The sequence below is a fragment of the Gymnogyps californianus genome, chromosome 13 (assembly GCF_018139145.2).
Source record: "Gymnogyps californianus isolate 813 chromosome 13, ASM1813914v2, whole genome shotgun sequence".
Classification (NCBI taxonomy): Eukaryota; Metazoa; Chordata; class Aves; order Accipitriformes; family Cathartidae; genus Gymnogyps; species Gymnogyps californianus.
Window position 1 is genome coordinate 20,152,489 of NC_059483.1, and position 11,849 is coordinate 20,164,337.

The window sequence follows — 11,849 nt, forward strand, 5'->3', positions numbered from 1 at the left end:
CTTAAAGTAGATTAGGCTCTTTCCTTGTGCACACTTCAGCAGTTGGTGCATTTGTGCCCTGTTGTTGAGGCAGGAAAAGTATTGGTGAAGGAAGCGTGCTTTTGTTCAGCTCATGGCATAGGGTGGAGCACACCTATTAGTGGCTATTGTCCTCTCCGAGGCCTGGTTTGTTGCAGTTTCTCCACCAGCCTTACTTGGCATTCTCTTCCTCAGCTGGCATTCTTCAGCAGCTTTCCCTAAGAATTCTGTTTCGCTTTTGATGCATGCGTACGGATTGTATTCTACTATCTGGCCTCGATCTGAAGAGCCACGCTTGCCTTGGTGAGGGCAGCGTGTCCAAAAAGGGCTGTATTTGGAAACAGTTCAAGTGTTGGACAAGATGTGGGGGAGGGCTCAGGATTCAAAGCTATGTGCTCAAGCAGGCTAGGAAAGTTTGTAGCTTCCTGGATACCAGGCTGGCCAAATGTTTCTGGCTACGTCCTAAACGTTGCCGCAGGTTCTTGCAGAGTTGTGTTCTGTGCCCAGGTCCCAGGGGTCATCTCCATTTTCTGCTGACTAGACAGACATGTCTCAGGCCTGTGGGTCTGCTTTTGTGGTGGGAAGCTGATCTCATAGCACAGTGGGAGAAGTTTGGGGTTTTTTTTCTTAGACTGGATTTTCTTCTGTAGAAGTTGGGTCACCCAATCCAGCATGACTAGAAAACACTGTGGTTTTCAGCACGGATGCTAGCTGCTGCTTCTCTTTGCTAACAAGACTAGCTCACAAGAAGCACACCAGGCACCCGTTGTCCAGATGCCTGGTGTACTGGTATTTTGTATTCCTGTGCTTTGATCCTGACTGCTTTGGGGTTGTTAAGGGAAAGTCCAACTTTTGTCAGTGTGACCTTGAGGTCAGTATTTATCCCTCGCCTGTGGCCTGGCTCCAGAATCATCAGTGGCCATCTGCCTTAGTCTTCATCACCACAGGTCCTGAGGGCTGGCTATGGTCCTAGGAGCCGCAGCAAGGCGATGCTGGAAAGACAGACATGCAAGCTGCTTACAATGAAGGCGTGAGTCAACAGGGTTTAATGCAGTCAGCTTTCTCGCCGTGTAATTCATCACAATTTTAAATGTTTATTCTCCTTTTTATTTTGGAAAACAGTTTTACTAGTGAGTCATGAAGCATTGCCAGTGTTCCTGTACAAGACTGCTTATAAAGAGTGGGAACATCAGCATCATGGTGCAGTCTGCAGTAATTCTCACACCCATTGCAGTGCAGCTCTCTGCCCCCACCTCTCAAGTGTGTGGTGACCTCTGAGGCTAGTTGCTCTGTCACCTTAAGTTACACCATCAAAGAGGACATCCGGGCTCTTCCCACTCCCTTGTTCCTGTGCTGGCATCCTCAGGTGGCTGTGCTCTGGTGCTGTGAACTGGCAGGAGCAGGCATCTCCTTGATTCTGGTGGTGGTCTGGTAAGACATCAGTAGTCTTCAGCCAGGGTTCAATAATGTTTGAGAGCACTCTGGCTGGGTCTTCGAGAGCACAGCACTGTTTGTTTCTGTGGAAGGGCATATTCCCTGCTGGAGGGTAATGTTGGTATTGGGGGCAGGGTTTACCCCACTTAATGGTTAGGAAGAGCAAAGTTACCGTGTGTGTCTTCCTGACTTTTGTTTGGAAATATTTTGTGCGTTACTACAAGAAGATACAGCTTATTGCTCTTCTTATGCCCATCCTGCTAAAAACTAAGTGTTTGAACAGTGAGGTATGCAGTACAAATTTGGAGCAAGTACACTGACAGGCATCTAGACTTAAATATTGTAGAGCAAATTCTCTTCCAGTATAAGAGTTTTTTACTGGGGAGGATAATGGAATATGGGATGTGGTATGTCCTTCTGTAGTCATCGATAACTGCTCCTGAACCTCACCCCCTGCCTCTCAGGAGTCTGGCTTGATGGGCAATCTGTCTTGGTAACTACAGATCAGTCTGGAAGGGAGAATGCTAAACTGGCCTGAATGTTTTACTGCTGTTTGGGCTGCTGTGGTGGTGGTGGTGGAGGAGGATACCAAAGGATCTGCTTGGATGAACTGGTCTCCCTCAAGCTGTTGTGTGGATTGTGCACTGTGCACTGCATTTTACAGTATAATTGGAAGGACTCTGAATTTCATAAGCCAGCTAAAATAGTTGAACCCATGCCCTTGTTTAACAGAGGAAGTATGAGTAATATTTAGGCCTTCAAATAGTTTTCTGCTTTACATTTGTTTGAAACTGCTGGGATTCTTCTGTCTTTATTTGTGGATACTGTCCATGTTTAGTAATAACCCTTTTGAGTTAGTCTGATGAAGAACACTAAGCTGATCTGAGCTATAAAGTGTGTGTTTTTCAAGCCCTGTAGATAGCTTCCTCTTTAAAAACGTTGTCTCTGAAATGGTAATTGCTGCAAAGTATTTTTTCTCGCATTCACTTGTACGTGGGAAAATATTGGCTATATCACTGTTTTCTTTAGAGCATGCGGATGAATATGTGGAGCAGTTGTAACTGAGTTTAGACTCTCTCCCCACCTGGTGCCCGGCTCTGTCTCTTGCATCACAGCCACAGAATGTGGTTTGGGTTTTTTTTTGTGGCTGTCACTCCCTCCTAGTGTGCCTGCACATCCGAAACTTGTCGTGTTGGGTTTTCTTGGGGCTGGTGGGGTACTTGGCAGTGAGCCTGGGGCACTTCTTGGTGGCTGCAGCCTGTTTTCATTGCCACTTTCCCAGGAGCCCTTGGATGACTGCAGTCATCTCACAGATACCTCTAGGCCATGCAGTGGAGAAGGCTTGAGGGACTCTGCAGAGTGGGTGGCAGCTGTCCTCAGAATAATTCAGGTGGCATATGCCTTGTTGTTGCTCACCGTTAGGAAAGAAGGCTGCTGAAAGTAGGCATAAGGGTTCGAGTCTCTTGCTCTGATGGCCAAAATCTGCCTGTAGCCCATAGGTGAGGCACTCCTAACTGTGAGAACAGTCTGCATGGGCCTTGGAGGGGGCGTGTGTGTGTCTGCCTGGGTGTTTGTGATTTCCATCTGAAGTTAGTGAAGGTGTCTGAAGCTAATGAGTCTGCTTAGATAATCCCCCTTCTCTAAAGTATGGATAATAGTACTTCCTTCCGTCACTGGCAAAACTGAGACCCTGAGACATTTTGTGATTGGCTTTCAGTGAAAACTGGGACTAGTACCAGACCTGAGCATCATATGCATGTCTCTTTAGTATGGCAACTACTGCTATCACACAGATGAATCTCTTGTTCCTCTTGTCCTGTGAAGTTTAAACTACAGGAAGGTATGAAGTTAAACTTGTCCCCTATATTGTTTGGAATAACTGAAAACTCTGCTTTAGTCATTGGCAAAATAAAAGAAGCCAAATCCAAGACAAAGCTGCGTCAGCAAGGGGAGATTTAAGTCTGTAAAGCATTTGTCTGAAATCTGTGAAGTGCTGATCTGTTGCAGATGCTGGCACCTTGCTTGTTCTCTGATATTAACTACCATTAAACCAAACTAAAACATGTATGATGTAAGCAAGCCTCTGCTGCTGAAATTTCTTCTTGTTGATAAAGCAAATAAGAGGGAGGAGAGAAATCCACAGCATGTTTTTGTCTTTGTGATACGACTTAGACTCTGAGTGAGTTTAGAAGACAGACTTTGAAGGATACCTTGAAGAGACTTTGATGTGAGTTGCTACAGAGAGGGACTGTCTGTGGTGTTTGGGGGTTTTTCTCTCCTATTCCCTGCTCCCCACCTTAAAAGCCAGCTAAATATTCACATTGTTCCCCTTACAGTGAATGTAGTTGTGTGGTCACGTAACCACAAAAGGAAATGTTCTCCATGGGATCCGTGAGATGATTCAACTCGAATGTACGTACACTCATACTATCCCAAAATGCAGTGCGCGGGAGCGAGCAGGAACATGCGGTCAGGAAGAGAGAAGCATTGTCCAGTTGCGGGGAGCTTTTGGGTTAGATTGGGTTAAACATGTTACGAAGTATCGCCCCTCCTTTTGAATCTCTTGAGCTGCATCTCTTACATGATTGAACTGGAGGGGAGGGAGAAGAGCCCATCTTCATCCAGAACTTCCCCCAGCCTGGCAGTGTTGTGTAGCTGAGGAGACATCCCGTGGCCAGATGAGGAACAGCCTGAACAGCGTCCCTTGTTCAGGGCCTCCAAGATCCCTCAGTTCTTAAATTATTGCCCTCGGCTATGGCTGTGCTAAGAAGCTGGAAATTTGATGAATTCAGAAACTGTAGTCACCATATGGTTCTTGTACCAAAGACTTTGGATAACTCATCGTTGTGAGGAAATCCTGCGGTGTTTTCCCCAGCAGCCTCAGGAGCAGCTATGATCTAAGCTGGAAAGGGCAAATCATCTGGAGAGAATTTGGACGGCTTTACTTTTCCATCATCCTGTGGCTGTGTGGGGCACTCTGCAAACATTAAAAGAGCATCTGTCTTCTCCAAAGCACTTCTAATCTCATTTGGATTTAGTGACCTCTCTTGCCTACCTCGAGAGATCAGGGACTTGTTGTGCATGTAGGTGCTGTGAAAGCATCAGGAAATAGTTGTTGTCCTGGAAGGGCTTAGAGTAATAAAGGAGAGAATCCAAGTGGAATCCATTCAGTTGCAGCATAGGCACAGCGACAGAATGACTGTCTTATTCCGAGAGTCTTTCATGTCATAGCTTGAAGAGAAGCGAGTCAGTAAAGGAGGAAACAGTATTAGAGTAGGAGGTGAACAGGAATTATTTAGATGTTAAAAATGCAGAGACATAAGAAGTGGAATTGAGATTCTTGAAACGTTTGTTCTGCCTGTGTCAGTCACTGTTACTGATAGGCAGGTGTGGGCTTGGTTTTAATTGTGGTGTAGCTCGCAGTTTGTGCTTGTTGCTGTACTGATAAAATGAACTAAAGGAAGGAAATAGTATTTTTCTAAAGATGGGAGGCTCAGAATACTCATATCTCCTCCTTTCCCTGTCTACTGTGAACCCTATTGGAGAAGCTCTAGATGAGACTGCCTCAGAATTAGTGTGTGTTTACCTGCAGGATTAAAGAGGTGGTGCGGAGCATGCTGGAACAAATGGGATGTAAACAGAGAACAGAAGAGGAACAGTTATGGATATAAATAAATACCAAAAACTTTTCTGAACCAACAGGGAGTGAATGCAAGCGGTCCTCCATTCACAGGAATCTCCTTTGCTTTTTCAGATCACTGTAAGGAAGCAGATTGCCAGGATTTCCCCCCTGTGGCTGCCCGACCGCTGCTGAGCTACCCCTCCCAGCCCATGTGGCTCTCCCCATGCTCCAAGAGTGCAACTGGTGCCCAACGCAATGTGTGTTTGTCAAACCATGGAAGTGGGCAAGTATGGCAAGAATGCCACTCGATCTGGAGACCGGGGGGTCCTGCTGGAGCCTTTCATTCACCAGGTGGGCGGCCACAGCAGCATGATGCGCTACGACGACCATACTGTTTGCAAGCCCCTCATTACCAGAGAACAGCGCTTCTATGAGTCTCTGCCCCCGGAGATGAAGGAGTTCACACCTGAGTACAAAGGTGAGGCCTCTTGTCATTCCAGAATGCAGTTATGTGCTTCAAGAACCTGCCCTCTCATTTTCCTGCAGCTGCTGGTGTCTTGCTGTCTTTTGGTGTCATTTTATTTGTGGCTTTTTATTCTCTTTTGTGGGCTAGCAATTTGATAGGAGCGCTTGGAAGGGAGGAAGTCCTTTTTTGTAGGCATGTGGAGTTTAATGTGCTCCTCTTTCTAGACAGAGAATATGCAGTGTGACAGTTGTACTCTGAAGCTTAAGGTTATGGATGTGTAACTGAAGTAATTTTACTACCAAGTTATTGTCAATTACAGCCTTGACCTTGAGCAAATGAAGTTAGATCATATACTGAGCATTTGTACATTCCAGTCCTGTAATTTATTGCTTCCTCATCCCATCTCTTTTATGGACCCATACCAGAAAGCTGCTGAAGCAGGAATTTTCTTTCCCAGCGCTGAGGTGAAGCCTTGTCCCCAGCCGCTTTGAAGGAATGGAATTTTCCAGTGTCTGTATCATTGCGGGAGGTTGGCAGCTCATCTGTATCTTTCAGAAGTTCGAAACACTTTTTGCCATGTGTTTGTATTCAGGATGGTGACACTGACAGGTAGCCTTCTGGGGGACTCGGTGTTCCTGTTGCCTCTGCTTCTTGGTCACCGCGTGGCATTGGGAAGATGGTGCTTCACAGACAGCTGGGACCACCATCTGTTCAGGGTCTTGCCATTTGATCTGGCTGCAGCCTGAAGGTCTCAAAGCAGTGTCAGCTTACCTACCTGTATCTGTGTGCAGGTCATGAATGAAAGATGCGGGCTCCAACAGACGGGTCCTCTTGTACCCTCAAGCCGCTCTGGGACCGTACGGTGCTCTAGTGACCTATCAGAAATCCCAGCTGAAGCCTGTGTAGTTACTAGAATCGATACAATGTCAGGCTTTCTGTGGGAGATGTGTTAAAACTGATGAAGCTGATAGTCCAGATGGAGACCTGTCTTTGTGAAGTCAGATACTTCCTGGTAGCCTAAAGGCATAGGATGTGTACCTCCACCCCAGTGTGGGATTTCTTCTGAGAGTCCCGTGCAGTTTCCTGATAGTCCCAGAAATTGTTCCTACTGATCTGGGGGAGAGGAATATTGGGGATGATATTTCCTGTCTGAGCACTCGGATGTTACTGTAAGATTGACCTTTCACAGAGATATCTTGAGGAGCACGTCCAGGCAGCCAAAGCACTTGGAGTAGCATTTATGTAGTGACATGCTAGAGTCCTGAACTGCTCTGAAGTTGTGTTGAGCCGCCTGAACCTTGTTAGCATTGTCATGTGCAGATAAGGAAAAAGGAAGGACGGTAATGTGATGGCCTGCATCAACTGAGCAGTGCAAGGTTTCCTCACGTTTGTGACGAATCGTTTGATTCGGTGCATCTAGCATCTGATACTCCTGGCAGCTATTCAATACTGGTGACAAGCTAATGAAACATTTTTGTCATTGCAAGTTAGGAGATGGGCCGATAGCCTCATTTTCAGGGCTGGGGGAGTCCCAAAGATGTAGATGTCAGTCCTAACTAGAAGTGTCAGCTGTCCTGCTCTGTGGCTGGCCAGCTAGATATATTCAGAGTCTGTGCTGTGAAAGATCTATACCTTCCCCTGAACTATAGTGCTTTCCAGGAGCCTTCAGAAGGTAAAACTGGACAGGACCCAAGTGGTCCTGCTTGCCTGCACCTGGCTGAGGTAGTTTTACTTCCAGGGCCCCCTGTTCTTATTGCTAGGAAGCTGTGGGACCTTGCAGATCCCTTTTCTGCAAGACTGGCTGACTTGTGATAAGAGTGGCAGGTGTCACCTCAGCCTCAGAGCTCTGTACTTCATAGCTCAGATGCTGGAGAGCTCCTTTAGCAGAGAAAGCACGCTCTTCCTTGGCCAGCGATGTCCTTGTCAACAGCAGGAATGCTTCTGCAAGACATAGATACTTACCCAAATGAACTAGATGTATATTTCATATGCTTTGCCCCCATCAACATCTTGGTAGACTGTGCTTGACTTTCTCCCATTTGATGACATTTGCTGCAAGACTGAATGGAAGGAAATAATCACACCCCTCAGCCTACCAGCTCTGCTTTTGTCCATAATTTCCTGTGGGTGGCAGAGCTTCCCCTGCTGCTGCTGGCTGTTCGCTCAGGTAGTGACACAGAGCACTATTTGGGGTATTTCTCCTCTGTGCTGTGCTGACAGCATTTGGATTCTTGTAGTCTTAAACCTCCTTTCATTGCTTTGGATTTGCTTCGCTGCTCTGTGAGCTACATTTTCCTCTCTCCTCTTGAACATTTGGGTGCTAGTGGTTGTGTATTCCCTCCCCTGGGAAACAGAACTGACATGCCACTTCTCTCTGGCAGGTGTGGTATCTGTCTGTTTTGAGGGAGACAGCGACGGCTACATTAACCTGGTGGCCTATCCCTACGTGGAGAACGAGGCTCTGGAGCAGGATGATATGCCAGAGCGGGACCAGCCACGACGCAAGCACTCGCGTCGGAGCCTTCACAGATCAAGCAGTGGCACTGAGCACAAGGAGGAAAAGCCTGGCCTGGCCAGTGACAGCACTGAAAGGTAAAACTTTGAGGGCCCAGTGACAACATGATGAGTGGGAAATCTCTCTTCCCCTTTCAGTTCTGGTGCTCCTTTTGTTGAGGGCATTTTGCACTTCCATACAGGGGCCAGGCTGTCTTGCACTTGCTAGCCTGGCACACTGTGGCACTACAGACTGTGTCAGGAGTTTTGCTGGGTCAGGACGAACTCATCCACATGGAATGCTTCTGACACAGGATATAACCCTTGCAGTTTATTGGATATGGAACCAAAGCATGTGGAGCAGATTCAAACACTCTTCAGTCCACCTGGTTATTAACCCAGAGGTTTCTTCCAAGGGTACTTTGAATATGGGTCTCTGCCTCCTCACACCAGCCAGAGCTCCCTGAGAAACAAATGTTCCTGCTTACTCTATCAATTACAATACAATGCCTAGCAGAGATGTTAGAGAGACCAGATCCTTGAGCGTGGGTCCACAGCCCAGGGTATTGGTGAGGATTTGCTGTTAAGAAGGTTCGCATTGTGTGAAGTGTGCAGCAGGAGAAGGAACAGGAGACAGTTGTGTGCAAGGGGAGGATGTGACAGTCGTAAGTATCTGGAGAATGCATGGATTCTAACAGGCAAGTTTGTTCTCTCTTTATACCAGCAGCATCCAGGAAACGAAGAGTCCCAGGGTGGACTTGCACATCCATTCAGATGTTCCGTTTCAGATGTTGGATGGGAACAGCGGTCTGAGCTCTGAAAAAATCAGCTATAACCCCTGGAGCCTGCGCTGTCATAAGCAGCAGCTGAGCCGCATGCGGTCAGAGTCCAAAGACCGAAAACTCTACAGTATCCTTTGGGAAGCAGAACTGAATGTGTCAGGTTGCTGCTGCTGCCCTGGCCTTACACGTTTGTGCCTGAGGCAGCTAGGCCTGCGTTTCCTTTGGTTTCCCATCCTTCACACAACCAAAGTTGTATTACGTGTTTCTTTTTACTGTTCCTTCCTGCTTCCCATGCAGTGACACTAATGTCTGATGCTCAGAGGAGCCATGTTTCTGACTGGACCCCACGTTTTGTTTCTTCTCTGGTCCTTCTCTTTGGCTTGTGTTTTAAACTGTAGTTTTTCACATCGGGCTTTGCCTGGCAGCAGATGCAGGTCTGCCCTGTTCAGTAATCCCTTGGGAGGGAGCTGTGTTGGTCCTTGTCACCTTTCTTGAGTCTCTTCCAGTTCTGCTGTATCCTTCTGGAGACAGTGACCAGAACTGCACACAGTATGGAGGATGCAGCTGAAGCAGAGATTTCCACTGGTGTTCAATGCTGTTGTCTCTCCTCCCTCATAATTCCTAACACACTCTCTTCTTCTAAATGCTATTTCATTACCCCAAGGTCCCATTCCTGACTGCTAATAGTTGTCTCAGAACACATTGCTTTATGCATTAAAAATATTTTTCTCCTTATGTTTATCATCTTGCGTGTAAACTTTAGTGAATTTTGCCCACCCATTTAATGGCCAAGTCAGTCTCATAAGATCCTTGCGGAGTTTTTCACAACTGTTCCTCATTTTTGCAACCTTGAGTAACTTAGTACTTTGAGCAAATTTGTCATCTCACTGTTCACTCACTCTTCTGGATCACTTGTTGAAGAGCATGGATCATGAACATGCGATCTCTTCGCTTGGCATTCCAGTTTGAGAATTCTCTGAACTCAGAAAGAGAGTTCTGGCTTGGGAACCCCCTAAGCTCTTCCCCAGTAAACAAAGAAGCAAAATATTAATCTTATCTCTCTTCTTAGGGGGTCAGTGTCTTCACACACCCCCATCCCACACCCCTCCCCTGGAGCTCCTTTTGTACTTCGTCTTTAAGCTCTTCGGGCAGTCTGACTGGCTTCTTCGTATGGTTGAAGATGGATTTGTTATTTTCTGTGCCTTTGCAAATGACTTCTTGTGCTTTTGTCCCAAACTTGCCCGGTTGTGGGTTTTTTTTGTTTCACCTGCTGGAGCTTGATTCTGTTTTCCTCACATAGAAACAAACTTACTTTTAATAGCTGTATTCTTCTTCATTTTAACTGTGTGGGCTTCCTTTTCCTATTCTCAAATGTGTGCTTTGAGTTTCCAGCTTTTATTTTTAAATAGCCTGCATCACTTGCAGAGAAGTAATTCTCTTTGGCTGTCCTATTCTTTTTTTAATCACACTTCCTCATGTTTATGAAGTTCCTCTTTCAAAATCAAACATAGTTGATGATAGATTTTTCTAAATGTTAAAACTTCCTTGCAGGGTTATCCTAGCTGTGCTCTGGTTGCTGTTTCAGCGTAACGTGTTGAACCGTGCCCTGCAGGGCAAACTTCAGGGTTGTGTTTTCCCCTTTGGGACAAGCTGCTGCACTGATCGCCTCGGGTTTGTTCTCAGCGCTGTGCCCTGATGGAGGGTTTGCCCATTGTGCGTGCTGGTAATCGAAGGCTCCCGTTACTGTTCTGTTTCCTGCCTTTGTAGCCTCCCCGGTTTCCCCCTGTGTGTCGGGCGGTGTTGCTGTTCTGGGCAGGCCAATAGCAACAGTACTGTGCTATTACTTCAGCCTTGAGTCTTTGGTCCGTGGGGATTGTATTGTTTATCCATATGGTTAAATTGCTAATTTGATTAGACTTTTAAGCTCTCCCTTAATGTATCAGCAATTCTTACTAGCATACCGTCTGTTTCCTGACGCTAGCGTTTTGCTCTTTGGTTCCTCCTGCTGAGTTTCCAGTACGCCTGCCTGTGATCTCCTTGCTTACTGTTGGCCATTCCACTTTCCAGGCTGACTTCTACCAACTGTCAAAGCCTGGGCGCCACTGTTTGGGTTTTGTCCTTTTCTTCACCTCCCCAAACGGTTTGCTCCGTCTGTTCTTTGGTTCCTATACACTTGTTGCCCGACCCTATCTCATGCTGGCCCAAGTCCCTGTCTGTGGTGGCCCTGGGGAGCGGTATCTCTGACAGGTGAGCTCTCCTTGACACGTCTCCCAGAGTTCCTTTTGCTGGAGAACGTGGTGCATCACTTCAGGCTTCCCTGCGTACTTGATCTGAAGATGGGGACCAGGCAGCACGGAGATGATGCGTCTGAGGAGAAGGCTGCTCGGCAGATGAAGAAGTGTGAACAGAGCACTTCTGCCACCTTGGGCGTGCGCGTGTGTGGGATGCAGGTAGGGATCCCCGAGGCTGCAGGTGCTGCATGGTCCTTTTCGCAGCCCCGTTAGACCTCCCAGTTAGTGTGTTCTGCTGAGCGCTGCGTTACAGAGTCTCCCACTTCAGGTAGGTACACCAGTGTTCATGCTACATGCTTTTTGTCTTCATTTCTAAGCGTAGAACAAAGGAACCTGCTTCTCCTGAGATGACCTCCTTTATCCAAAGCTGTTTTGTTCACAGACAATTAGAGGATTTTCTAATAAAATTATTTTTGTGGCTCAGTGTTCAGCTAGAATCATGATGCCTGGGGAGGGAGGTGTCCCTCCGTCCCAGCGTCAGCTGACATTTGCTACTGCACTGTATTGAGAGTTAAGAAGTTGCTCTCCTCTTGTGGCTAGGCCCTGTGCACAAGGGTTTGCTGCTGGTGCTGTTGTGCAATCGTCACTCCTTTCCCCACCCGCAGAAGGATCTTGTAGTCCAGATCTCTGCCCACAGACTCTGAAGCAATGAGGGCCCCTCATTAATCACATGCCACATAATAACGCAATAGGTCCTGGCAGCTCTCGCTGCCAGAGGGTTGTCCGAGTTGCTGTAAGACTTT

General features: G+C 47.0%; 1 protein-coding gene across 4 annotated transcripts in view; it reads left to right on the forward strand.

Annotated features, from left to right (window-relative positions):
• Positions 1-11,849, forward strand: part of IP6K1 (inositol hexakisphosphate kinase 1) — a 39,339-nt gene that overhangs the window by 24,656 nt on the left and 2,834 nt on the right. For 3 of the 4 annotated variants that reach the window (XR_007767232.1, XM_050904676.1, XM_050904675.1), the window contains 4 exons: positions 5,207-5,552; positions 7,922-8,132; positions 8,758-8,942; positions 11,090-11,265. Coding sequence is in view for 3 of the 4 variants with exons in the window: in XM_050904676.1 (XP_050760633.1) it covers positions 5,330-5,552; positions 7,922-8,132; positions 8,758-8,942; positions 11,090-11,265 (795 nt within the window). In the remaining variant the exon portion in view is untranslated. The remainder of the gene's footprint in view (positions 1-5,206; positions 5,553-7,921; positions 8,133-8,757; positions 8,943-11,089; positions 11,266-11,849) is intronic. The other variant, XM_050904677.1, reaches the window with a different exon arrangement.